Source organism: Zophobas morio, unplaced genomic scaffold (assembly GCF_036711695.1).
Source record: "Zophobas morio isolate AGI-343-1 ecotype UQ-CSIRO unplaced genomic scaffold, CSIRO_AGI_Zmor_V1 ptg000031l, whole genome shotgun sequence".
Taxonomy (NCBI): Eukaryota; Metazoa; Arthropoda; class Insecta; order Coleoptera; family Tenebrionidae; genus Zophobas; species Zophobas morio.
Window position 1 is genome coordinate 1,069,528 of NW_026972136.1, and position 23,997 is coordinate 1,093,524.

General features: G+C 31.1%; 1 protein-coding gene across 9 annotated transcripts in view; it reads left to right on the forward strand.

The window, feature by feature from the left end:
* LOC135139543 (disco-interacting protein 2) overlaps window positions 1-23,997 on the forward strand; it is a 309,775-nt gene that overhangs the window by 229,846 nt on the left and 55,932 nt on the right. For 5 of the 9 annotated variants that reach the window (XM_064069816.1, XM_064069817.1, XM_064069819.1 and 2 more), the window contains 2 exons: window positions 8,203-8,325; window positions 15,528-15,635. The exons of 1 other annotated variant lie outside the window; for it this stretch is intronic. In XM_064069816.1, coding sequence (XP_063925886.1) covers window positions 8,203-8,325; window positions 15,528-15,635 — 231 coding nt within the window. The remainder of the gene's footprint in view (window positions 1-8,202; window positions 8,326-15,527; window positions 15,636-23,997) is intronic. 3 more of the 9 variants (XM_064069825.1, XM_064069821.1, XM_064069822.1) reach the window with 2 other exon arrangements.

Below are 23,997 nucleotides of genomic sequence, written 5' to 3' on the forward strand. Positions count from 1 at the left end.
GTAAAAAATTTCGTAGTGGTTTGAACAATTTGCACTTTCGGAAAACGGCCCAAACATACACCAATAATTCTGGGATATAAATCTTGACCAGCTAATACAAAAAACAGCCAGTTGATGGAGGCAGACCAAGACTTTCGAAATTTTCGGTTTCAAAATTAAATTTTGATTACATTCTAAAAATTGTTACATTTCATTTTGACGATTCTGGAAATTCTGGAGCGATAGTTGGATTTTTCGAAGAAATTAGGGCTAAAATAACTTCTGCAGGTCGAAAACGACAAAAAAAATCTCTAAATAAAGTTCGAAAGTGCTTGGAAAAAGTCAAAATTACCAAAAAATGTAGGTAATTAATTAAATTAGTAATCTTGCAATAAAAATTGCATCCTCAAAATATTTTTACTTTTAACTTTGACATGATTCCAGACGTTGTAAACATACGATATACATTTTTATATAGGGAGTTTACCAAACATGGGCCAAAAATTATTCCTTGAAATATTTTAAAATTTTTTTTGTCGTTTCATGATTTTCGTATCTTTTTTCTTCAGAACAAAGCGTCTTTCCGAAAATCATCCAAAGACAAAAAATCTTAAAATAACCCAAGGAATAACTCCCTGAATTTTTGCCGCATGTTTATTAATCATCCGCTATATTTGCCTCAACTAAGGGTCTCCTTTTTTATTTTTTTTTTTTTTTTTATTAATATAATTCAGGTTTTTTCGACAAATTTGTGCACTTTTTTTATCTTTCTAAAAAAATTATGATTAGAAAATTTGGGAAAATACAATTGACTTGAATATTATAGTTTTGAGCTTGAATTATACATATATTGTTCAAACACATGAACAGCTAGACTAAGTTTGTTTAAGTAAATGTGTTTTCTTTTTTCTACATTGAAATGTCCTTTCAAGCAATTTTTAAAATAACTCGTAAACACCATACATATTTATATAAAAATGGCATTTATATGACTGTAGATGAAACACCCTGTATAAGTAACTGGTATAATGAATGTAAAACATATTGTTGAAAATCGTCGTTTTTCCTCGTTTGCTGTAAGTCGCCTTTTCATCATTTTTAACGATCCACGATTGTACGTTCTTTCCATCTGCGTACCTAATTAATTAGGACCTCCAGAAAAAAACAAATACCTCCTTATCGATAACGAGCCCCTTAACCATTTCCTCCAAACAAAGCCAGAAACTCCCCGACTTCCCCACGCCGTGCCTAATTCCCCTAAATCGTCAGGTCTTCAGTTCTCGTGTCGAAGGGCGTGAAACCGTAAAGGAAGAGCAGATTAATCAACAGGATATGAGAAGTAAATTAGCTAGGTTAAGTAGAACTCGACGTAACAGTCCCGACGCTTAGCCTCGTTAAAAATCACGCCGATCTCCTCCCTTGATGCGGCTTCAAGGTTTGCTGCACACCGGCACTTGTCAAGATGATGATGGCCTTTTGCTAACAGTACCAATTCTGTCCGTGAACTTAATGTAGTTCCCGTGTACGTGAGAGATACTAATTCGCTAAACGGCGTGCATATCTCGTCTTAATTAGGCGGCAGGTGCAGTTAAATCGTGAACTAACACATAAACGGGACGCTAACGACGCATAATGTGCATTTGTACGTCTTTAACGTAACTGCACATGGATGCAGCGGAATAAATGTGCAAGTCGTGACAATTTTGGTGATTTTGCAGCGTCGGACAAGCGGTTGTTGTTGTTTTAATGCGGACGGATGCGAAGTCGGAGTAAATTGCGAGAGGGTTTATTAGTTACGGGTGGGTAATTGAAATCAGTGTCTTTGTGTGGTTGCTTTTCGTTACATGATGCTCTGTAGATAGTTTTGAGCGAAAATTACTAAATTACACGTCCTAATTGGAGATGGCCAGCTTGGTCACCAGATTTAATGACCGGGAGTTTTTTATTGAAAGGTTTCTGCGACAGGAACTAATACTTATATATATATCACATGAAATTTTATCAGTTACCTGTCATCCTTAAGGGTTTGTCACTAGGAAGTGAATATTTATTGTGCTTTGATGTTTTTAAAAATGTTTAATGGAGTTCGTAAAATTTAAAAATTATCCAATGCTTTTACAAATTTTAACATTTTTGGATGCACAAATCTTGGAAAAAATAGGTTGATGGTTTTTGATTTTTTTTTACTTTCTGAACACAATTTGAGGAAGTATTGTAATGGGGTCCATCTTGGCTACTTTTGTGACATTTCATGAGCACTGTCTGTCGCTGTGTCAAATTTTATATGTATTTGAAGAATAATATATATATAATAATAATTTGATGACGCCATCTTAAAACTAGGGGCGAGCGAAGTTCTGTCTTAGGTATTTTAGTGATTATGCAAAAATTTACGCTTACTGTTTAAAAGTTTCCTCAGCAACCCTTTTTACTACCATTATTTTGAGAACAAACTAGACGAAACACAAAATTTTCTACATATTTCAACACAAGCTCTTGTTCCTTTCTTTATAAAAATTATTAGCTCCGCCCACCCGCCCTCTATGTTTTAGAGGGTCTATCATTCGTCAAAATCAGTCTTATCTTAGCAAGTGGTAGCCCCGCCCACCCACCCATTATTTTCTTAGAAGGTATGTCATTTGCCAAAATCAGTCAGGCAAATACTAGGCCCGCCCACCCTCTCTTTATTTTCTTAGCCGGTTTCCCATTTGCCAAAATCAGTTTTATCATAGCAAGTACTAGCAAATGAACCCCTAAGAAAATAGAGAAGCGGTGGGCGGGGCTGGTACTTGCTAAGATAACACTGTTTTTGGCAAATGACATACACTCTAAGAAAATAGAAGGAGGGTGGGCGGGGCTAGTACTAGTTAAGATAAGACTGATTTTGGCCAATGAAATACCCTCTAAAAAAATAGAGGGCGGGTGGGTGGGGCTAGTACTTGTTAAGATAAGACTGACTTTGCCATATGATACCTATTTTCTTAGAGGGTACATCATTCGCCAAAATCAGTCGTATCTTATCAAATACCAGCCCCTCCCATCCGCCCTTTATTTTCTTTGAGGATACTTTATTGGCCAAAATCAATCTTATCTTATCAAGTACTAGCCCCACCCACCCACCCTCTGTTTTCTTGAAGTATATGTCCTTTGCCAAAAACTTGTCTTATCTTAGCAAGTACTAGCAAATGATACACCCTCTAAGAAAATAGAGGACGAGTGGGCGGGGCTGGTACTTGCTAAGATAACATTGATTTTGACAAATGACATATCCTTTAAGAAAATAAGAGGGAGGGTGGGCGGGGCTACTACTAGTTAAGATAAGACTGATTTCAGGAAATGACATATCCTCTAAGAAAATAAGGGGCGGGTGGGCGGGGCAAGGATTTGCTAAGATAAGACTGATTTTGGCCAATGAAATACCCTCTAAGAAAATAGAGGGTGGGTGGGTGTGGCTAGTACATGTTAAGATAAGACTGACTATGGCATATGATACCTATTTTCTTAGAGGGTACATCATTCGCCAAAATCAGTCGTATCTTATCAAATACTAGCCCCGCCCACCCGCCCTTTATTTTCTTTGAGGATACTTTATTGGCCAAAATCAATCTTATCTTATCAAGTACTAGCCCCACCCAACCACCCTCTGTTTTCTTGAAGTATATGTCCTTTGCCAAAAACTTGCTTATCTAGCAAGTACTAGCAAATGATACACCCTCTAAAAAAATAGAGGACAAGTGGGCGGGGCTGGTACTTGCTAAGATAACACTGATTTTGACAAATGACATATCCTTTAAGAAAATAAGAGTGAGGATGGGCGGGGCTAGTACTGGTTAAGATAAGACTGATTTCAGGAAATGACATACCCTCTAAGAAAATACGGGGCGGGTGGGTGGGGCAAGTATTTGCTAAGATAAGACTGATTTTGGCCAATGAAATACCCTCTAAGAAAATAGAGGGCGGGTGGGTGGGGCTAGTACTTGTTAAGATAAGACTGACTATGGCATATGATACCTATTTTCTTAGAGGGTACATCATTCGCCAAAATCAGTCGTATCTTATCAAATACTAGCCCCGCCCACCCGCCCTATTTTCTTTGAGGATACTTTATTGGCCAAAATCAATCTTATCTTATCAATTACTAGCCCCACCCACCCACCCTCTGTTTTCTTGAAGTATATGTCCTTTGCCAAAAACTAGTCTTATCTTAGCAAGTACTAGCAAATGATACACCCTCTAAGAAAATAGAGGACGGGTGGGCGGGGCTGGTACTTGCTAAGATAACACTGATTTTGGCAAATGACATATCCTTTAAGAAAATAAGAGGGAGGGTGGGCGGGGCTAGTACTAGTTAAGATAAGACTGATTTCAGGAAATGACATATCCTCTAAGAAAATAAGGGGCGGGTGGGCGGGGCAAGTATTTGCTAAGATAAGACTGATTTTGGCCAATGAAATACTTTCTAAGAAAATAGAGGGCGGGTGAACGGGGCTAGTACTTGTTAAGATAAGACTGACTTTAGCAAATGATACCTATTTTCTTAGAGGGTTCATCATTCGCCAAAATCAGTGTTATCTTATCAAATACTAGCCCCGCCCACCCGCCCTTTATTTTCTTTGAGGATACTTTATTGGCCAAAATCAGTCTTATCTTAGCAAGTACCAGCCCCACCCACCCACCCTCTGTTTTCTTGAAGTATATGTCTTTCGCCAAAAACTAGTCTTATCTTAGCAAGTACTAGCAAATGATACACCCTCTAAGAAAATAGAGAAAGGGTGGGCGGGGCTGGTACTTGCTAAGATAACACTGATTTTGACAAATGACATATACTTTAAGAAAATAAGGGGGAGGGTGAGCGGGGTTAGTACTAGTTAAGATAAAACTGATTTTAGGAAATGACATACCCCCTAAGAAACTATAGGGCGGGTGGGCGGGGCAAGTACTTGCTAAGATAAGACTGATTTTGCCCAATGAAATACCTACTAAGAAAATAGAGGGCGGGTGGGCGGGGCCAGTACTTGTTAAGATAAGACGGATTTTGGCAAGTGATACCCTCTAAGAAAATAGGTATGATTTGCTAAAGTCAGTCTTATCTTAACAAGTAGTAGCCCCGCCCACCCGCCCTCTATTTTCTTGTAGTATATGTCCTTCGCCAAAATTAATCTTATCTTACTTAGCAAATACTAGCCCCGCCCACCCGCCCTTTATTTTCTTGGAAGCTGTGCCAACTGCCAAAGTCACTCTTGTCTTAACAAGTTTTTGGTGAGGTGTATTGAAATTTGTACAGGTGTTAGATTTTTCGTTTTTTTATTTTTCAATCTTCCGATTTTCTAAGTTTACAATTTTTGATTTCTCGTTTTTTTTTCAGTTCAGTTTTTCGACTTTTTGTATTTTACTTCGGTTTTCCAATTTTCAGCTAATAAATTTTTCGATTTTTCAGTCATTGTAAAATTGTAATACTGAAAAAGTGATTTTTTTAATCATAATTATTATTACATATTTAAAATGAAAACTAGAAAATTTGCAAATCAAAAATTGAAAACGGGACAAACTCAAAAATCGAAAAACCGACATTTCGAGAAACTGAAAAATCGGAAAATTGAAACCGAAAAATTGTAAAATCCGTAAATTGAAAAAATACAGAAAATTAAAAACTGAAACGAAAAATTGAAAACTCGTGACCAGCAAATCGAAAATTTGCAAAATGTAAAAATTGGAACATTCAAAAGTTGTTAAATTGAAAAACTGAAAAATTTAAACTTGAAAACTCGAAAAATTGAAAATGAAAATTTGAAGAAATCAAAAATTGAATATCCGAAAAATTGGAAAATTAAAAATCGAAAAATTGGAAAGTCGCACAAGTGAAAAAGTTTTAAAATCCAAATACAATGAAAAATTTAAAAAATTACTAATGTTACATATTTAAAACGAAAACTAGAAATATTGCAAATCAAAAATTCAAAAAAGGAAAACTAAAAATCTAAAGTTCGAAAAATTGAAAACGGAAAAATTGCGAATCGAAAAAATCTAAAATTCAAAAATTTAAAAATTTCTTACAGAAAAGGATAAAAAAATACTGGAAAGCCGAACATTTGAAAAAATAAAGAAAACAAAATAAATGAAATTGCAAATTGAAATACGTACTAACCCCGCCCACCCACCCTCTGTTTTCTTGGAGCCATTATTTTGATAACTAACTAAACGAAACACAAAATTTTCTAATCAAAATGTCAGAAAATCAAAAAAAAAAAAAGAAATTTGAGAACAACAAAAAATATTTCTGTGCCAAACTTGACAAAGAAATGGTTTTTCATTTCAGTTCTACAACATTACAACATAAATTTTCATTTTTTAATCAGTAAATTCGTATCTGACAGAATTAATTATCTTCTACTGGATTTTACACTTATTTTTAGACAGAAGTGTGCTTTCTTTAAGGATTTTTCACTGTCATTTTTGGTTTAAACAAATCTTTTGAAAAGTTCTTCACTCCATTTAGGAGTTTTATCTGGAGGGTGAAAATACAATAAAACTTCTACGTGTGAACAGTCAATTATATACAGGTGTTCCAAAAATGACCGATAAGCTCGATGTTACGTTGACGTTGTTAGAAGGGTCTGAACAACTCGAAAAAATGGATACAAAATCGCCGAGCCAAATTTTTGAAAATATGAACTTCAAAGTTGAAGAATTAATTTCGTAATTCTGATTTGTTTTACAACGTCACTTTGTACTTTTGACAGATGTCATTTTTGACAATTTTTATCGAAATTTTATACAGTCAATTAAATTTACATTAAAACATCGGAACTACGAAGTTAATGCTTCCATTTTGAAGTTTAATATTTTCAAAAATTTAGTTCATGGATTTTTTTTTTGAGTTCTTCAAAGCCTGCTTAAAAGCGTGACGTCGAGCTTTGCAGCTATTTGACTGTTGTTTGACTGCAACTGTCAAACTGAACAAGGAACGCGTTAGGATTGCCAACATAATTTTTTTGACATTAAATTTCAGTGGTTGCTAGACGACATTTTTTCTCGATATATATTTTTTAAAGTCAAAACTTAAGTGACAGATTGTGAAGACTCGACATAATCTTCTCACAATGAAAGAACCACTAGAACTTTTTTCAGGTGAAAAAATCTAAATCTAAATTTCACAAAGTACAGGGTGTTTATAAATAACGTCACCAAAGTAACCTTGAAAAATTTCCGGTCAGTTTGACATTTGATTTTACAGTTCCTGTTTTAACAAAGTGGCAAAGATCTGCTCAGTTTGATGTAAGTCTTTTATAAACACTCTATATATGTAGCTCGCTTAAAGTTATATGGGAAAGTAGGACCATTTTTTAATTCTTAAGTTCTCAGAAATAAATTTTGGGGGAGTTATTCGATAAAATTCTTTTGAGGATAATTATAAACCTAGAATAATTACAATATAAGGTTGATTTTTATAGTTTTACAGAGCCGAAATTTCAAAATTTAATGTGACTTGGCTCTATCAGAACGCTTCCGACTGTATACATTTTCGCCACATAATTTAATGTCAACATAAAACTTTACGATGTCTTTTCAATACGACATATAAATCAATAATGAAATTATTTAGTAATATACAGTGACGAGCAATCAATTTTGCTCGTTAATGTCATTCTTTAACACTATAGCGATGCTTTACTGTGACGTTAACGACTAAAATTTATATTCGCAACACTAAATATCATTTATAAAAAATAGTGTGTGAATAAATGGCAATTTTTGTGTTTTATTGTTGTGATGTCATATCCGGATAATAAATTCGTGATATAATATAATATTTAAAAATTGAATTACATATTTTGCGCTCTCGTTTTGACTTGATAATGCTAAATTAAAATATTAAATCAACTTTGTTAGCGAAATATGTCCAATTTTGTAATCTGAAGGTGTATTTATTTCATATATGGCGTAGCCAACTCTAAATCAAAATATTTTTAACGCAGTTGTAGTCTTTTAAGACTTAACGAAAAGCAAACATTAACCAAAAGGTACTCATTTCACAAAAGTCGGTTTATATTAATTATTTATTAAAACAACAAAATCAAAAACCTGTCACGACGCCAACCCCCGCGATTGACTAATCCCGTCCCTGTATACAGAGCATTCCGCATCTCATCACATTCTCCCATATCACAAAATGCTTTACTAACACTTGATCTGGTGGTGTGTTCATTGTGTTGTGCTGTTTAGCCGGAGGCGGCGGAAATGACGGAGGCAGCGGCAGCGGAGGCGGCGGCGGTGGCGGCGGCAAGCAACACACGAGACGGCGCACGCAACGGCGTGTCACGCACAATGAGAAGAGATACCATTCAGGTTCGCTCATCTCCATCTCAATCTTTAACATCTTAACTGTAACGCATGTCCTCGTCTCGATGGTGTGTGATGGTGATGGTTGGCACCAAGTGTGCATGCTTTTTTGCTTTCTGTTTGTTGGTTGTCGGTTTGCAGATGTAATTTGTCGACACGTGACATCACAAGAAGAGCGGCGGCGATATGGGCGAACACGGCGGACACAATGGTAGAATAGCGGCTTCATAGGCGGCTTTGACACGGCGCTATTGTCGTATATGGGCGTGTGGAATGTCGGCTGTCCAGATGATGCAAGAAGTTGAAATTAGTTTTTTTAGAAAGTGCACATTGTTGAAGGGGATTGTTATTGCATAGGTGCATTTTTATTTATTTATTTATTTTTTTTTGGTGAGGTGTATTGGAATTTGTACAGGTGTCACGAAGGTATGCACTAAGCAATCAAGCTTTACAACGTATTTTTGTCGCTGTTTATATAATATAGGGTGTCCCAAAGGACGTCAGTTTAAAAGTAATTTGAAATATACTTTTTTTGTAAATTGAACATCCTATATATTTATATTCAAATGTTCATTTCTTAAAAAAATACGTCAGAGCAAGGCTGGAAAAACCTTTATCCAATATCGTTTTTTCATGTTTTTCAAAAACAAATCAAAATCTCTGGTTTAATATTTAAATAAACTTGACCTTTTTAAAACAAACACATTACTATCCCCGCAGCACCGAAAATGTTCACATAATAAAAGTAGCATTTTTGTGTTGCCACATTGTCTGTAAAATTAAATTGAAAAACTAGCTTTGGCTAGAATTTGTATTTCATGATAAAATTGCCTTTTTATTTATTTATTTTTTAAATTCAAATTCAAATTAATGCCAAATTGTTAAAGCAGATTGATGTTATCTCCTTTTCTTGAAATTTTTTGGCCAATGAAATATCCTCTATGAAAATAAAGGGTAGGTGAGTGGGCGGGGTAAATATTTGCTAAGATAAAACTCTTTTTGGCCAATGCAATACCCTCTAAGAAAATAGAGGGCGGGTGGGCGGGGCTAGTACTTACTAAGATATGACTGATTTTGACAAATCATACGTATTTTCTTAGAGGATACATCATTTGCCAAAATCAGTTTTATCTTAGCAAGTACTAGCCCCACCCACCCACCCTCTATTTTCTTGTAGGATATGTCCTTCGCCAAAATTAGTGTTATCTTACTTAGCAAATACTAGTCCCGCCCACCCGCCCTTTATTTTCTTAGAGGCTGTGCCACTCTTGTCTTAACAAGTTTTTGGTGAGGTGTATTGAAATTTGTACAGGTGTTAGATTTTTCGTTTTTTTTTTTATGTTTCAGTCTTTTGATTTTCTAATTTTACAGTTTTTGATTTCTCGGTTTTTTGACATTTCAGTTTTTCGACTTTTTGGATTTTACACTCTTCGGTTTTTCAATTTTCAGTTAATAAATTTTTCGATTTTTCAGTCGAAACACTGAAAGATTGATTAACTGTAAAATCGTAATACTGAAAAAGTGATTTTTTTTAAATCATAATTATTACGTATCTAAAATGAAAACTAGAAAATTTGCAAATCAAAAATTGAAAACGGGAAAAACTCAAAAATCGAAAAACTGAACAATCGAGGAACTGAAAAATTGAAAACTGAAACGAAAAATTGAAAACTCGTGAACCAGCAAATTGAAAAATTACAAAATGTAAAAAATGTAATCATGCAAAAGTTGTAAAATTGAAAAACTGAAAAATTTACACTTAAAAACTCGGAAAATCGCAAGTGAAAATTGAAGAAATGAAAAATTGAATTTCTGAATAATAGGAAAATTAAAAATCAAAAAATTGAAAAGTCGCACAAGTGAAAAAGTTTTAAAATCCAAATACAGTGAAAAATTTTAAAAACTATTATTACATATTTAAAATGAAAACTAGAGAAATTGCAAATCAAAAATTGAAGAAACGAAAAGTAAAAAATCTAATTTTCGAAAAATTGCGAATCGAAAATTGAAGACGGGAAAAACTCAAAAATCGAAAAACTGAAAAATCGAGGAACTGAAAAATCGGAAAATTGAAAACCGTAAAATTGAAAACCGAAAAATTGTAAAAAGACAGAAAAAAAAAACTGAAACGTAAAACTGAAAACTCGTGACCCAGCAAAGTGAAAAATTGCAAAATGTAAAAATTGAAACATTCAAAAGTTGAAAAAATGAAAAATTGGTTATCAGAAAAATTGGAAAATTAAAAATCGAAAAATTGAAAAGTCGCACAAGTGAAAAAGTTATAAAATCCAAATACACAGTGAAAAATTTTAAAAATTATTATTATTACATATTTAAAATGAAAACTATAGAAATTACGAATCAAAAATTGAAGAAACGAAAACTAAAAAATCTAAAATTCGAAAAATTGAAAACCGAAAAATTGCGAATCGAAAATTGAAGACAGGAAAAATTTTAATTTAAAAACTCGAAAAATCGCAAATGAAAATTTGAAGAAATGAAAAATTGAATATCAGAAAAATTGGAAAATTAAAAATCGAAAAATTGAAAAGTCGCACAAGTGAGAAAGTTTTAAAATCCAAATACATACAGTGAAAAATTTTAAAATTTATTATTATTACATATTTAAAATGAAAACTAGAGAAATTGCAAATCAAAAATTGAAGAAACGAAAACTAAAAAGTCTAAAATTCGAAAAATTGAAAACCGAAAAATTGCGAATCGAAAAATAAGAAATTTCAAAAATTGAAAAATTTCATACAGAAAAGAAAAAAAAATACTGGAAAGCCGAATATTTGAAAAAATAAAGAAAACAAAAAAACTGAAACGAAAAATCAAAAACCCGTGAAATTGCAAATGGAAATATGTATTCCAAAATCTAAAAATTGAAACATCCAGAAATTGGAAAACGAAAAACTGAAAAATTAAAAAATGAAAACTCGAGAGTTACAAGTCATAAAATTGAAGAAATAAAAATAAAATTAAAAACTGAAAATTGTAAATCGAAAATTTGAAGAAATGAAAAATTGAATAATTGATACATCGAAAAATTAAAAATCGAAAAATTGAAAAGTTACATAAATGAAAAAGTGAAAAATGTTTAAAATTACTATTTACAAATGAAAATTCAAAAATTGCAAATCAAAAATTGAAGAAACGAAAAATTGAAAACCAAAAATTTCGTAATCGAAAAAAGAAAAATTATAAAATCAGAACACTGAAAAACTGAAAAATCGAGAAACTGAAAAATCGAGGAACTGAAAAATCGGAAAATTGAAAACCGAAAAATTGCAAATCGAAAAATTGTAAAATCCGTAAATTGAAAAAATACAGGAAATAAAAACTGAAACGAAAAATTGAAAACTCGTGACCCAGCAAATCGAAAAATTGCAAAATGTAAAAATTGAGACATCCAAAAGTTGTAAAACTGAAAAATTTAAACTTAAAAACTCGAAAAATCGCAAATGAAAATTTGAAGAAATGAAAAATTGTAAAATTAAAAATCGAAAAATTGAAAAGTCGTACAAGCGAAAAAGTTTTAAAATCCAAACACATTGAAAAAATTTAAAAATTATTATTATTGCATATTTAAAATGAAAACTAGAGAAATTGCAAATCAAAAATTGAAGAAACGCAAACTAAAAAATCTGAAATTCAAAAAATTGAAAACCAAAAAATTGCGAATCGAAAAATAAAATAAAGCAAAAATTGAAAAATTTCATAGAATAAAGGAGGAAAAAAAAAATACTGGAAAGCCGAATATTTGAAAAAATAAGGAAAACAAAAAAACTGAAACGAAAAATCGAAAACTCGTGAAATTGCTAATTGAAATATGTAGTCCAAAATCTAAAAATTGAAACATCCAGAAATTGGAAAACGAAAGACTGAAAAATTAAAAAATGAAAACTTGAGAGTTACAAGTCATAAAATTAAAGAAATAAAAATAAAATGAAAATCGAAAATTTGAAGAAATTAAACATCGAAAAATTGAAACATTGAATAAATGAAAAAGTGAAAAATTTTTAAATTATTATTTTTAATACATATTTAAAATGAAAATTAAAAAATTGCAAATCAAAAATTGAAGAAACGAAAAATTAAAAACCTAAAAGTTGAAAAATCGAAAAATTGAAAACCAAAAAATTCCTAATCGAAAAAAGAAAAATTATAAAATCAGAACACAGAAAAACTGAAAAATCGAGAAACTGAAAAATCGAGGAACTGAAAAATCGGAAAATTGAAAACCGAAAAATTGCAAATCGAAAAATTGTAAAATCCGTAAATTGAAAAAATACAGAAAATAAAAACTGAAACTAAAAATTGAAAACTCGTGACCCAGCAAATCGAAAAATTGCAAAATGTAAAAATTGAAACATTCAAAAGTTGTAATATTGAAAAACTGAAAAATTCAAACTTAAAAACTCGAAAGATCGCAAATGAAAATTTGAAAAAATGAGAAATTGGAAAATTAAAAATCGAAAAATTGAAAAGTCGTACAAGCGAAAAAATTTTAAAATCCAAACACATTGAAAAAATTTAAAAATTATTATTATTACATATTTAAAATGAAAACTAGTGAAATTGCAAATCAAGGATTGAAGAAACGAAAACTAAACAATCAAATTCGAAAAATTGAAAACCGAAAAATTGCGAATCAAAAAATAAAAAAATTCAAAAATTGAAAAATTTCATACAGAAAGGAGAAAAAAAATACTGGAAAGCCGAATATTTGAAAAAATAAAGAAAACAAAATAACTGAAACGAAAAATCAAAAACTCGTGAAATTAGAAATGGAAATATATATTCCAAAATCTAAAAATTGAAACATCCAGAAATTGGAAAAGGAAAAACTGAAAAATTAAAAAATGAGAACTCGAGAGTTCCAAGTCATAAAATTGAAGAAATAAAAATAAAATGAAAAACTGAAAATTGTAAATCGAAAATTTGAAGAAATGAAAAATTGAATAATTGATATATCGAAAAATTAAAAATCGAAAAATTGAAAAGTTAAATAAATGAAAAAGTGAAAAATTTTAAAAATTATTATTTACAAATGAAAATTCAAAAACCGAAGAAACGAAAAATTAAAAACCTAGAAGTTGAAAAATCGAAAAATTGAAAAGCAAAAAATTCCTAATCGAAAAAAGAACAATGATAAAATCAGAACACTGAAAAACCGAAAAATTGAAAAAATGAAGGGAAACGAAAAACTGAAACTTCCATAGTAGTGAAATCAAAAAACTAAAAAATTTAAAATGAAAACACGAAGAGTAAGTTACATATTGTAAAATTGAAGGACAAAAACACAAAGAAAGTGAAAAATTGAAAAACTTAAATTGATAAAACAAAAAAGTATAAAACCGAAACATTGAAAAATCGAATAACTGATAAATTAAAGAAAATAAAAAAGCGAAATCAAAAATGTAACCAACATACACTTAAATAAATGTATTAATTCGATTCAACTAAAAGGAAAAAATTGAAAATTCTTGATTTTTATTATCTTCAAGATGAAATATTTTTTATATTTTTTTATTTGACGGAATTTTTTCAAGAATGCTTAATTTAACACTAGATGATCATGATTTTTTCCCCTGGCACACATCAGCATTTGTGGCAAACATTTTGTAAATATTAGTAATTTTGAATTATTGGTCAACTCTTAATTAAATTGATTACAAAAACTTAGCCCGATTTTTAATTCCAGGCTTTCAACCTAAAAAGTTCAAAAAATTGACGCAGAAAAGTGGTAAAAAATATTTTTAATGTCCAAAAACCGCTTAAAATTCCAAGTTACGAAGCTAAAAAAAGAAAAGTTGCCGTTTCCTGTTTTTAAATCATTTTTCAATTTGAGCGTACCCCAAAAAATTTTTAAATCTAGAACAATTCCACCTCATTTTTGCGCAATTCTTTTTTTAATGTGTGCTAACACGAATATTAAATGCCCATTTTACGATATATTTACACTACCAATAATCATAAATTCTATCCACATTGATAACCATCCAAACGCAATTTATTTCCCGTGGATTAAACGTAATTAAACAGGTCGCTGCAACATGCACTATATTTAAAATTTGCATTCCAGCTCACGTACATCCTCACACACTTTATTTTGTTGACACAATTAGGTTTTAAATATCCCAAAACGTCAAAATCCACCCGAAACCTGACGTCAATCGCTCGCCCGATTTAACAGGCGATTGTCTATAATTAAAAGCTTTATTTTCCTTCGATGTTGCAGCGATAAATAACCAGTATTCAAGAGATTTTAAACTTCATAATGGGAGCAGTTTGTAACGTGAAGCTGCGATAAGTGCCTTTAAAGAAAAAAACACCGAATCAAAGAGTGTTGGAAAAAATTAATTTGAACAATTATTTGGAGATCAGTCGATTTCGTGTTAAATTACTCAATTTAATTTTACAGTCGGTTGTTTACGATATAAATTGAGCAAACAACAAATCTGATTGTTTATTCGACAAAAATAAATTAATTGAACCTAAACAGGAAATTACTTGGATCTAGTACCGTTGAATAATACACAGTTTGCCAGTTTTGTGTAACTTCGGCTAGTGTATTAATAACAGATTTGCTGGTCTATAGAGCGTTAATAATACTTTCATATAATTGAGCCAATCAATATTTTCTCTGGAATATTCGATAAATTTAAGCCAAGGAGGATCAATGGTAGAATCTGTATTGTAACACTCACGGAGAAAACTAATTGCTCTTTTATTATAAATTGTTTGTGGAGAGTTTTTGGTGATTTCGAAAGAGGAAGGATCGAAGTGTGTTTGTATAGTTTTAGTTTTGTTAATAACAAAAAATAACTCGGTTTACAATAATCATTTATGCAAAGTGCGCCATTTGTGACACCTTTGCCATTAAAAATCCTGTAATCATCTCGACTTTTTGCTTCACTAGCATCAAATTTCGCCGAATTAGCCGTCCAGGCCTCCTTGCATTGTTGCGACAGCCGGCGTATTTATTAAACCCAAAAATGATAAATTATGCAAGTATATCACATGAGCAATCCCCTCACGTCCGTATCCAGCATGATTTTTAAACGAACCGGGTCCGTCCTGTTCGCTGTGCCGCACAAGAGAGCCGTACTTTTTTGTACATTCCGTTGGTTTCGTTTAGTTTTTAAGTTGGATATATTTTTTTCCGTTTCGTTCCGCATGGCTGAGTGTTGTTTTGCATGTAGATGTGGGTGATGGGCAATCCAAGGATGCGAGGGGCGTCAGTCCCGCCACGAGGGCTATGCGAAGGGGTAACCGACGGCTTACACGAAACGAAAGCCGGTATCACTCAGGTAAGAGCTTGCGCCACATCCAACCATAGACATCATTATATCCCATTAACTTCAATCAGAAACAATACGCCGCTTCCGATCTCGAGTGCCGGGATATCGATTCTCGCTGTCTTCGTGCGAGAGCCGGATCTGGAACTGGGCTGTTGTATTCGATAGTGGCGGATGTGCCGGCGACGGCTCGAAAAAACTTGTAAATGTGCGAAATAGGACACTTTTCACACTCATTGTGTAATATGCCAATTCCGCAATGCTTTGGTTTGAAGTACCCAGTAAACAACTGAAGTGTGTCTACGAACTTGTTTCACATATTGCGCTCATCTGCGTTCCCTTTACCGTGTAATGTAATCAACATGGTATGAGTTGTGGTTATGCTGACTATATACGTTGCATTAGTAAATCGCTAGATTGTCTACATCTTGATGTATCAGTTACGTTTTATTTGAAACGCCAATACAACGTGTTACATTGACTTACACGTTACGTATATATAAACTGTAACTGTCAGTATTTTGTATTAACATGACACATGCGTTGTGAATGGGAATTAAATGGATATCGATATGAATTTAGAGCTAACAAAACTTAATTCAAATAAATTATAATTTTATTCAAAGTTAGAAAAAATATAAATTACCCCTTATTTTTTCTTTCTTCTTTTCTACTTTTCTTTTGCAGACTGGGCCTTCATTGTAATCTCTTGAAAAATAAAAATTATAACAATTATATTTATTGCAATAAAAAAATATCTTTCGCGCCATTCTGGAATTTTTCCACTGCCTCAACAACGAATAAGTTCTATCGAATTCCGAATTCGCCGGAAAATTATTATCACCTATCTGAGACAACAGCTGTTCCTGAAATTTAAAAAAAGTATATTTTTTTAGAGGGTATTTCATTGGCCAAAATCAGTCTTACCTTAGCAAACACTAGCCCCGCCCGCCCACCCTTTATTTTCTTAGAGGATATGTCATTCGCCAACCACTCTTATCCTAGCAAATACTAAACCCGCCCACCCGCCCTCTATTTTCTTAGAGGGGATTTTCATTTTCCAAAATGAGTCTTATCTTAGCAAGTACTAACCCCGCCCACCCTCCCTCTATTTTCTTGAAGGGTATATCATTTGCTAAAATCAGTGTTATCTTAGCAAGTACTGAAAATACCCTCTAAGAAAATAGAGAGCGGGTGGGCGGGGCTAGTATTTGCTAAGATAAGACAGATTTTGGCTAATTAAATCCCTCTAAGAAAATAAAAGGTGGGTGGGCGGGGCTAGGACTGGCTAACATAAGACTGCTTTTGGCAAATGAATTACCCTCCAAGAAAATATACACTTTTAACTTAGCAAGTACTAGCCCCGCCCACCCGCCCTCTACTTTCTTCTGGTTCTATAGAAACGGTGACAATGCTAATTCCAAGAAGTCCAGAAAATCCAAAAAGTTCAAAAAGTCCAAAAAATCCTAAAACCGAATAAACTTAAGAAATACAAGATGCAGAAATATAAAAAAAACCCGAATTCCAAAAAATTAAAAGTTAAAAAAGTCCAAAAAACCAAAAAAATCAAAAGATAAAATGCTGTAGGTCTACAGTGGCTTATCAATACATTAATTTTTTTATGGTTAATTCGCTGTTTAAATCCGAAGAAATAAATGAATCTGGAGCATGTGCAAACCAATGAAAGATTGTGCAGAAAAATCAACAAATCGAAAAATTAGAAAAAAGAAAAATCGAGAAATCGAAAAATTAAAAATTGAAAAATTTAATTAAAAAAATCTGTAAACCCAAAAAATTGAAAAATCTAAAAACTGAAAAATCAAAATGAAAACGAGAAATCGAAGAATCTATAATTTAAAAAATCGAAAAATCGGACAACTGAAGAGTCGAAACATCGAAATCTCGATAAATCAAGAAATCGAAGAATAGAAACACTGAGAATACGAAAATTTGAAAATCTGAAAAATCAAAAAATTGAAATATCAGAAAATTGAAATATCAGAAAATTAAAAAATCCAGGAATGGAAAAATTGAAATGTTGAAAAATTGTGAACCCTGACAACCTGAAAAATCCCCGACATCGAGAAAAATTAAAACATCGAAAAATTTTAAAATCCGAAAATGAAAAGATTCCCAAAATTGTGTTGAAAAAATTGGAAAATTCAAAACATAAAAAATATCGAAAAATTGGAAAAACAATCGAGAAATCGAAAAATAAAAAAATTAAAAAATTTAAGTTAAAAAAAATCTGTAAATCGAAAAATTAAAATATCAAAAATTTGAAGAATAGAAATATTGAAAAATTGAAACATGCCAAAACTCAAGTACTGAAAAATTGATAAATCGATAAATTGAAAAATTGAAGAATCGAAAAACTGATAAATCGCTAAATCGAAAAATCGAAGAAAAATTCAAATATCCAAAAATCGGGAAACTTAACAATCGAAAACTCGAAACATGGAAATTTCGATAAATCGAGGAATTAAAAAATGAGAAAACAAGCATTTCTAAAGCTGAAAAACTGAAAAATCTTTGGGAAACAGCCCAAAATCGAAAAACCGGGAAACTGAACGATCGAAATCTCGATAAATCCAGAAATCGGCAGATGGAAAAACTGAAAATTCGAAAAATACAAAATTTGAAGAATAGAAAAATTGGGAACCCGACAACTTGAAAAATTGACACCATGAGAAATGGAAGCATCAAAAGAGCAAAAAATAGAGAAATCGAAACATCAAAAAATAAAAATTGAAAATTTTCGTTTAAAAAAATCGAAAAATTCAAAAATTGAAAAATCGAAAAATCTGGAAACTGAATAACCGGAAAATCGAAAAAGTCCCAAAAGTCCAAAAAATCCAAAAAACTAAAGAAATTGAAGAAATACAATATTCAAAAATCCAAAAAAACCAAGAAAATCGGAAAATCGAAACATGGAACTAAGAATACAAAAATTTCTGAAGCTGAAAAAACGAAAAATACAAAATTTGAAACAAAAAAATTGAAGAGTCGCAAAGCTGAAAAATCCTAAAACTGATACACCCAAAATTAAAGCATCGAAAAAAAAGTAATCCAGAAATGGGAAAATTTCCAAAATTGAAATGTTGAAAAATTGGGAACCCGACAACTTGAAAAATCAAAATATCGAAAAATTAGAAAAAAGAACCATGGAGAAATTGAAAAATTAAAGATGGAAAAATTTAAATAAAAAAATCTGTAAACCGAAAAATTGAAAAATCTAAAAACTGATCCATAAAAAAAACGAGAATTCGAGAAATCTATAATTTAAAAAATCGAAAAATTAAAAGATCAAGAATTTGAAGAATAAAAAAATTGAAACATTCCAAAATTTAACTATTGAAAAAATTAAAGAATCGAAAAACTGAAAAATTCCAAAAATGAAATATAGAAAAACAAAAAATCGAAAAATTGAAACATGCCAAAACACTACTATCGAAAAATAATCGAAAAATCGAAGAAAAATTCAAGATTCGAAAAACTGAAAAATCCCAAAAACGAAATATAGAAAAACTGAGAAATCGAACAATTTAAACTCCCAGAAATCGAAAAATTGAAACTCCGAGAAATCGAAAAATCGAAACAGGGAAATCTTGATATGTCGAGAAATCAAAAAATGGAACTGAGAATACAAAAATTTTTTAAACTGAAAAATAGAAAAATAAAAAATTTAAAACGAAAAAATTGAAAAATCGGAAAACTGAAAAATTCCAAAAGTAAAACACCAGAAAATTAAAATATCGGAAACTTAAAAAATCCAGAAATGGAAAAATTCCCAAAATTGAAATGTTGAAAAAATGGGAACCCAACAACTTGAAAAATCGAAGCATCGAAAAATTAAAAATGAAAAAGTTAAACAAAAAAATCTGTAAACCGAAAAACTGAAAAATCTAAAAACCGAAAAACCAAAAAAACGAGAAATCGAAGAATCTATAATTTAAAAATTTGAAAAATTGAAATATCAAAAATTTGAACAAAAGAAAAATTAAAACCTCGCCAACTCAACTATTGAAAAATTGATAAACCAAAAAATTGAAGAATGAAAATGAAAAATTCCAAAAATGAAGTATAGAAAAACTGAGAAATCGAAAATTTGAAACTCCGAGAAATCGAAAAATCGAGATAATCGAAAAACAGACAAGCTGAGAATACGAAAATGTTAAAAACTGAAAAATCGAGAAGTCAAGAAATTTTAATAATCCAAAAATCAAACATCTTTTTAAACAAAAAAGTTGAAAAACCGAATCGTCGAAATCTGAAGAGTGGAAAAATCGAAAGGTGGAGCAATTGAAAACAAAAAAAATCTAAAATTAAAAATCTAAAAATTGGGGAATCTAGGAGCGGAAAAATTCGCAAAAATGAAATGTTGAAAAAAATTGAGAAATCGAAAACTAGAAGAATCGAAACATCGAAAAATTGAAACATTAAAAGATCGACAAATGGAAAAATTAAAAATTGAAAAATAAAAAAAATAACTTCGAGAATTCGAAAAATCTAAAATTCAAAAAATCGAAAAATTAAAATATCAAAAATTTGAACAATAGAGAAAGTGAAAAATTGATAAATCCCAAAAATAAAATAGGGAAACTAAATAATCGAAAAATCGAAACATTGAAATCTTTTAAATAATTTTAAAACAGAAAAATTGAAGGTTGTAAAACTTAAAAAACAGAAAAATTGAAAAATCAAAAAACTGAGAATAAAAAAAGAGAAATCGAAACATCGAAATCTCGATAAAACGAGAAATCGAAAAATAGAAAACTCAAAATCGAAAAATTTATTAAATGAAAAATTGAGAAATGTAAAATTTAAAAAATTGAAAAATTGAAAAAAGGAAAAACTGAAAAATCCCAAAACTGACACATTGAAAAATCGAAATCCGAAAATTCTAAAAATTACAAAATCTAGAAATGGAAGAAAATTCCCAAAATTGAAATGTTGAAAAATCAAAACATCGAAAAATCAAAAAAATAAAAAATTGACACACTGAGAAATCGAAATATCGAGAAACCTAAATAGCCCAAAATAAAAAACTAAAAATTTTAAATTCCAAATTAAAAAAAAAATCGAAAAATCACGAAACTGTACAATCGAAAAATTGAAACATCGAGATCTCGATAAATCGGAAAATGGAAAAACTAAAAAATTGGAAAAACGAAAAATGTAAAGTTTAAATAATCGAATAATGAAAGTATCAAAAGTTTTTAAAATAGAAAAACTGAAAAATCCTAAAACTATTTTCGAAAAATTGAAAAATTAAAAGGTCAAAAAAAGCGAAGAATCGAAAAACTGAAAAAATCCCAAAACTGAAGATCGAAAAATCGAAAAATTGAAAAATCCAGAAATGGAAAAATTGAAATGTTGAACACTTGTGAACTCAACAACCGGAAAAATCGAAACATCGAAAAATTAGAAGATCAAGAAATCGAAAAATCTAAGATTTTAAAAATCGATAAACTGAAAAATGCAGAAATGAAAAGATTTCCAAGATCCAAATGTCGAAAAATGAGAAATTGAAAACCTGAAAAGTCGAAACATCGAAAAATCACATACAAAGAAACCTCGAGAAATCTAAAAATTAAAAATTGAAAAATTTAAATAAAAAATCTGTAGATTGAAAAATTGAAAAATCTAAAAACTGAAAAACCAAAGAAAACAAGAAATCAAAGAATCTATAATTTAAAAAATTGAAATATTAAAATATCAAGAATTTGAAGAATAAAAAAAATTGAAATATCTTAAAACTCAATGATATCGAAAAACTGAAAAATCCCAAAAATGAAATATAGAACATCAGAGAAATCGAAAAATTGACACTCCGAAAAATCGAGATGTCGACATTATCCAAAATAGAAAAATCGGAAAACTGAGCAATTGAAATTTCGAAAAATCGAGAAGTCAACACATGGAAAAACTGAGATTACGAAAATTTTAAAAAACTGAAAAATCGAAAAACTAAAAAATCCCAAAACTGAAACATCGAAAAATCGAAATCCAAAAACTCGATAAATCGAAAATTAAAATATCGGAAAATTTAAAAATCCAGAAATGGAAAAATGGAAATGTTGAAAAATTGTGAACCCGACAACCTGAAAAATCCAGAAATGATTCCCAAAATTAAAATGTTGAAAAAAATTGAGAAATTGAAAACTTCGAAACATCGAAAAATCAAAAAATTAAAAATTGAAAAGTTTAAATAAAAAAATCTGTAGATCGAACAATTGAAAAATCTAAAATCTGAAAAATCAAAAAGACGAGAAATTGAAGAATCTTTTATTTAAAAATCGAAAAACTAAAAAACTAAAAGGTGAAACATCGAAAAATCGAAATCCAAAAATTCGAAAAATTAAAATAGCGGAAAATTAGGAAATCCAGAAATGGAAAAATTCCCAGAATTGAAATTTTGAAAAATTGAGAACCCAACAACTTGGAAAATTGACACATCGAGAAATCGAAACATCAAAAGAAAACCCGAAAAATCGAGGTAGCCCAAAATCAAAAAACTAAAAATTGTATTTTTTTTTAAATCGATTAACTGAAAAATCTAAAACTCCCAAAGGTCCAAAGCATCCAAAAGACTGAAAAAACTGATTTTTTTATGGATAATTCGCCAATAAGAGAATGTGTAGAGATATTTTTTTTTTGTGAATATCAAAAACTTAACAGTAAGACAAAATTTTATATGTATTATTTGAAGTTTACAATACCGCCCATATAATAAGTATTTAACTTATAATAAGTCGCTAATAAAATTAAAACATTACGAATTATGTAGATATATAGTAAATACAGCTAACATTACTTATTGATTACATAACCGGAGTACTCCAATCAGTAAGACATAATTATGCGATGTACTTGTTCTTTTGTTACATGTACCTGTCACGTCAATGCCACATGTGTTTACTGGGTAATATCCTAATATCATTTCGTCGACTGACTGATTCGTCGCGTAGTCCAGACACTATTCGAGGGATTTTTACCTCTATTGTACCCTTAATATATGTCCGACACAGAAACCACTATCGGATGCAGCACTTTTCCGCCGAGTCCACTTTTAAACCTCTCGAACAAAGTGCCAGAATATCAATCCGGCTCCGGGAATTATCCGGCGTTCAAACAGATGCGACGTCTTCATACCTTTTGTACGAAGTTCCGAGTGTGCGAGTGAAGGCTGCAAAAGCCGATATCTATTTAACAGTCGTTATTGATCTCCCACTTTATTATTAGAGATAAGTTTTGGTCGGGCGGGGAAAAATGGTGGATGCGCCGGGCGACAGATCAGCGCCCGGACCTGGAATCGATGAGGTCGCATTATTGCGCGAATTGGTGTTTCTTTATTAAAAAATTGAAAAGTTTCAATGATTCGACGAAATCGCTAATCGCAGTATTGCGGAAGCGGAATCGGCTCGTTCTGGGGAAGGGCGAAGTTTTGCCAACTTTTTGGCGAGGCGAAAGTTGGGAATTGCTCCGCGCGGAGGCGGTTCGGTGAGAGTTCTTATTATGTGGCTCATTGTTTCTTGGTTAGTTTGGCAGATCGCGAAAATCCCCCGGAATTGTATGCTAACGACGAGCCAACATGTTGTGCTTGGAAAGCGAGGAGTTGCGGGAGTTGCGAGTGGTTGTTGTATGGTGGAAGCGATGTACAGGGTGATGGGTTCGTGGGAAATGGGAGCGCTTTGTTGTGCACTGTGCCAGGCTTTTTTGGTGTTCACTGTAGGAAAGGGGAAAATGTAGTCGGGTTTTAGGACTTCGGATTTTTCTCCTATAACTACATCCCTTCTGGGTTTTTTATTGATTTTATTTATTTCCGAAGATATATTTATTTTATTTATTTCTAAAGATACACAACTGAAATCAAAAATCCTGGCAAACAATAAATTAAAAAGAAAAACAAGCCAAAATAAATAATTTCTTTTGTTGATTTCGACCTCTAGATGTTTTTTCATCTTCATTTCTCTGAAAATTCCTACTATTTTTTCAGTGTCCAAAATTTTCGGATATTTTCAATTTGGATCTCAGAATTTTGAAAATCCACTTTGGCTTGTTTGTACCTGAACAAAAAGTTGGGTTATGTTATGGTTTTGGATTTGAAATATTTTTTTTATGATAAGTAACATATTTTATTGAATGTATAACAATTTTGGACAATATGAAATATATTTAAAAAAGTTAACCAACGGGAAAACATGCTTGTCGAAAAATCGAAAAATTGAAAAATTTAAACATTGAAATATCGATATATCGAGAAATCAAAGAATTTTAAACATCGAAAAACTGAAAAATTGAAAGCCAGAAACGTCGAAATCCGAAGAGTTCAAAAATCAAGAAATCGATAAACCGAAAAATCGAAAATTTA